This window comes from Eutrigla gurnardus (genome assembly GCF_963514095.1).
Source record: "Eutrigla gurnardus genome assembly, chromosome: 11".
In the NCBI taxonomy this organism is placed as follows: Eukaryota; Metazoa; Chordata; class Actinopteri; order Perciformes; family Triglidae; genus Eutrigla; species Eutrigla gurnardus.
Genome location: NC_139925.1, coordinates 26,577,276 through 26,582,431, shown reverse-complemented (window position 1 = coordinate 26,582,431; position 5,156 = coordinate 26,577,276). Strand labels below are relative to the sequence as shown.

The 5,156-nt window shown below is 37.4% G+C and overlaps 1 protein-coding gene across 1 annotated transcript; it reads right to left on the bottom strand.

The window, feature by feature from the left end:
• Positions 1-1,372: 1,372 nt before the first annotated feature.
• Positions 1,373-4,476, bottom strand: LOC311020738 (uncharacterized protein; the record flags this gene model as incomplete). Its single annotated transcript, XM_084020943.1, has 5 exons — positions 4,409-4,476; positions 3,605-3,814; positions 3,354-3,455; positions 1,774-1,869; positions 1,373-1,686 (listed from the first exon to the last, which is right to left on the bottom strand). The coding sequence occupies exons 1-5, from the start codon at positions 4,470-4,472 to the stop codon at positions 1,373-1,375; spliced, it is 786 nt and encodes a 261-aa protein (XP_083877069.1). The 5' UTR covers positions 4,473-4,476.
• Positions 4,477-5,156: the final 680 nt, after the last annotated feature.

The window sequence follows — 5,156 nt, the reverse complement described above, 5'->3', positions numbered from 1 at the left end:
TGGTTGTGGAGTTGGCAACAAATCCTTTACACTCAACCTCAACTGGAAGCACCTGGCCACGCCAGTCACTTTAAAACGGCGGTGGTGAAGCCCCTTCTGAAGAAGAGCAATTTAGATCCAAGTGTTTTTAATAACTACCGACCTGTATCCAACTTACCATTTTTAAGTAAAATTTTAGAAAAACTGGTTTTTAACCAAGTTAACGACTTTGGTAACACTTTCTATGAAGACCACATCTATAGTGCATTATGAGCACATTCATAGTAAATTATAATGCTCATCATAATCAATCATAATGCATTACAACTACACTCATAGACACACATAAAGCTTTATGATGCACTATATCAACAGTTATAAATCTAGCTTATACTGACTTATAAATCCAAGGGCCTTATGAGTGCTCTTGACCGGTTATAAACTACAGGCTGGCTGCTGGGACTTATAATACATTATAACTACTTATACCCCTCTATACACACACTCAACAATCAACTGTTATAAGGACTCATAGGATGCCATAAGTATATATAAGTTATCAATGTATGCTTTAAGTAAAGTGAGGTTCATATTGATGCATCTATAATGCAGTATACCTAATCATGATGTTTCATTGTTGGCGTTAAGTAAAGTGTAACACATTTGCATACATTTAAAAGAAGCTATGCTGCATCATAAGTCATTTTGTCAGATACCAAATATAGAGAATTACACTAAGATTAGGAATATAACTGTAAAGCTTGGTTTCAACCTGTAGGGGGCAATCCATGTGCATATTTTGACCACAAAATGTAAATTTTGAAGATTTACAGATTTTGACCTGAATCAATCACCAACACTACTAAATACAGACATAATAGTTTACAGCTGAAAACATTGGTTTTGGGGTTTAGTTACTGTTTAAGGTATAAAACACAAAAAGGGAGAAAAAGACATAGTACATTTTTCAAGCTTTATTTTACCAATGAAAACAGTTGTGTTAATTTCACTGTTAACTGTTCTACCATCTTAAACGTTAAATGCGTAGGATTTAGATGCATCTACTTGTGAAACTATGCAGCCACTGGTCTCTATTTACATTCATGAGTGTTGAATTTCCTCCTATCACGAATGAGCTGGCGGTGAGAAGGTGAAAAATCCAGGTTTTAACTTCTTTCTTAATAAACTGTAAAGTGCAAACATGGGCATGGAAACTACTTCAAGCCACTACAAATATACAAATGTAACAAAATCCAGGTTTTAACTTCTTTCTTAATAACCTGTAAAGTGCAAACATGGGCATGGAAACTACTTCAAGCCACTACAAATATACAAATGCAACATACTACATACTGTAGGTGTGAACTGCCAAACTAATCTTTAATACAACAATTCACATTGTTTGGGTGGCAATTGGAAGCAGAGTGCCCTCTTCCTTCATTTTCAAAATCTTTTCTTTGACCTCTGGGGTCATGGCACTGCGGCACCTATCAATGAATGTTGACAGCTTTTCTCTCCGCTCATCCCAGGCCCCCACATTTCTAAATATCTCCGGTGCAGCAATGCTGAGTTCAGCAATAGGTGCTGTTCTGGACACGGTGTTTCTGTCAGCACCAATGGTCTCAAATGCTGCTTTCATCGATCCCCCTCGGTTGAAGGCATCCAGGGCCATCTTGTATCGTGCTACGATGCTCCTGGTGTTTCTGGCTGTAAATGGTACATTAAAACCAGATTGTGTTTAAAAAGCTTGCTGTCAAAATGTGCAAACTTGTTAAAACTGTAATGAGCAATTACCTCTTCTTCTTCTCATCAGGTCATCAGTGGGTTTAACTTTGCGGGAAGAGGAGGAAGAGGGTGGAGATTTCATTCGGTAGCTCTTCATGGATGAATCTAGAAGAGAAATCAAGGGAGGATCAAAACAGATCATTATAGTGTCAACTTTCAAAATATAAACAAATGCCATGGAATAAGCTGCTTACCCAGGGGGCAAAGCAAAAAAACCGACACGGAGCGTTGTAAAAGGTTTGACACCAGAAATGATATCGAGGAACTTCAAGGATTAAAACCTGGGTGGACAACCCGGTCAACTAGCTGCTGGAAAGCTACAGGGGGCCAAAACCCCTTTCTTGGGTCATTTTGCTGGCGAAATGATGTAAATGCAAATATTTAGGTACTACAATGGCATAAATAGTCATACAACTATAAAATTTGGCAGAGAGTATCTTGACACAGAGGGAGTCATGAAAAAAAGATTCTGGGGTTTGTTGCAACTCGATTTTAAGATATCACCCTCAACATCCCAAAAAAGACAAAAAAAAGTACTGTTCGCCTGACAAATTCTCATAAAAATTATTATTTTTAAGCACTTTATGGAGAATATCTATGCCTAACATGTATATAGAAAATGTCCTTAATTCATAAGCTTCCATTTGAGTCCAAGATAGCCTTTACTAGCTACTGGAAAGCTACAGGCTGTCTCCAAACAATGCAACACCTATTGTGAAAAACTACATGTTAACTGGCATGATCAGAAACCATTCTATTTCTGGTCTCCCCAAAGTGAACAGATAGATAGAGAAGACCATTGGCCACAGCAAGTGGGGCTTTTGAGATAGAAAAAACTTTCTTTTTTGGGATGTTGAGGGTGATATCTTAAAATCGAGTTGCAACAAACCCCAGAATCTTTTTTTCATGCCTCCCCCTATGTGTCAAGATACTCTCTGCCAAATGTTATAGTTGTATGACTATTTATGCCATTGTAGTACCTAAATATTTGCATTTACATCATTTCGCCAGCAAAATGACCCAAGAAAGGGGTTTTGGCCCCCCTGTAGCTTTCCAGCAGCTAGTTGACCGGGTTGTCCACCCAGGTTTTAATCCTTGAAGTTCCTCGATATCATTTCTGGTGTCAAACCTTTTACAACGCTCCGTGTCCGTTTTCCAAAAAAAAACTGGGATTTTGCCCCCTGGGTAGCTAGAGATTGTTTTTGGCAGTACAGGCTCAGGTAATAAAAAAAAATGTCATCATGAAGACATGCATCTGAATGTGTCAATTAAATGAAACAGGTTTGAGGTGAGAGAGTGATAAACATGGCCTCTTCCAACCAACCAAAACTTGTTGATAAAGCAGATGCACTAAGGGAAATATGACATTATGGCCTGCAGAACTGACAGTGAAGGCAAAGCCCTTCTGTCAAGCTTTCAGTGGACAGCAGATCACTGCATAACAAGTAAAAGCTAAAATGAAGAGTGTGACCTACCACTAATTATTCATTAATATATCAGTATAACTCTTAATACCGATACATCGCCTAACCCTACCAGACAATGAGAAAAAATGTGGGATTTGATTCATCTGTATGTGCCTTTGTTACCTTCAGATGAATCAGAAAGAACAGAACTGGAGTCTTCATCTTCCTTGTCAGAAGCAATGCTCATTAATTGCTTGGCTTTCTTCCCATGCTTGCGTTTGACACCTGCAAATAACAAAACAAATTCTGTGGCTAGTGATCTAGTTGTGAGAAAGGAATAAATATGAAAACACATTTTGTCTGTGTACTGGAGAAAACCTGAGAGTGAAAAAAATATACTTGTACTGTATGAATGTGAATGGATAATTACTCACCTGACTTGCCAGGCATGATTGTGGAATTATCTTCATCCTTCTTGGAGAGTAGCTGATGGATGAGCTCATCCTTTTTCTGAAGTTCTCCTTTCAGGTAAGTCTTATCATCTTTGAGGAGGGAGATGGTTTCATCACGAAATTGCCCCTTCTCTTTCTCTGCCTCCAGGAGTTCTTTGAGTTTTTGAACCTCCATAACTTCATTTGGTGAGACTGTTGAAATAATTACAAATGAAGTAACCCTTACATAAGAATTTCTCTTACAATAATAACAGGAATAAATAATAACAGGAGGTATGTATAATTGCAACACATAAATTAAGAATCCCTGATTGTGTATCTATGCACAAAGGTCTCAAAGATTCTAAGATGTAACTAATTGTGTGCTGCAATTGGGTCATTGTGTCACTATACACTCTTTGTAATTGCTGTGCATGTAGAATCTGTGTATCACCTGCCTGCCCTCTCAGTTTTGCTTTTTTTTGTTTTTTATACAATGTATAAATACAAAAATGTAATACAATATGACTATTGCTTATGTGATGTTGATGCTGAAACAATGTATTGAACAGCCACGGCATCAGCCATAGACATGGACCATACTGAGAACCTACTTTATTGGTCCCAAACTGGGAAATTCTCTTGTGACAGCAGCAAGACACAGTGTACAGTATAAAACACTATACAGTATTGTAAAAACCTTGAGCCACACATTATTAAAAACAATGCTGTTATTAATATTTGGTAGTCAATGACCCACATCTCGACAATTAGTTACAATACCAGAAAAAAAGGATATTACCAGACCTTTTATGCTGTTCTGGGGAGATGACTCAGCCTTGGGATTGGCTTTCACCTTGCGACGACTCATGGTTGAAGCGAGCTAGATTAATAAAAAGCAAGGCACAGTTTCAAGAAAATGCTATTATTGTTACAAAAATTTCTGCATTATGATATCTATTACAGATGCATTAGCCTACCTGTTAATTATTAACTTGCATATACATAATAATAATTTACATACTGTACATGCAGCAGTCAAATATACAAAAACATGAGGGATGCACTTCATGAATGAAAATTCTTAATACCTATGACAATCTAAATATAGAAACAATATAAAAGATGCCAATAAAAATAGTTGGCTATTTATGCCAGTTTTCTTTTGCTGGGACATGTCCACTTTTTACAACCCTGGGGCGGCGGGTGGGGGGAGGGGGTCAACTTAGTCCTATTTTTTTGGAAATTGAATTATGGTCATCCTAGTTAACATCTATAGATGTTAACTAGGAAAAAAAGGATCTATAGGTTAACTAGGATGACCATAATTCGATTTCGGGTATACCCAAATCGGGTATACCCAATATATACCCAATTTATACCCAATAATACAATTTTGAGCTTTTCAGCTATTTTGAAAAATAACAACAGCTATAAAATGAAATATCCTACAACAAGCTCATCACAGGAGAAAATATGTGCAGTGTCAGTTAGCAGGTTCCTTGCTAGCAAGCAAACTCAACGTTAGCTCGGTCTGTTGTATGTTCGCAGTCTG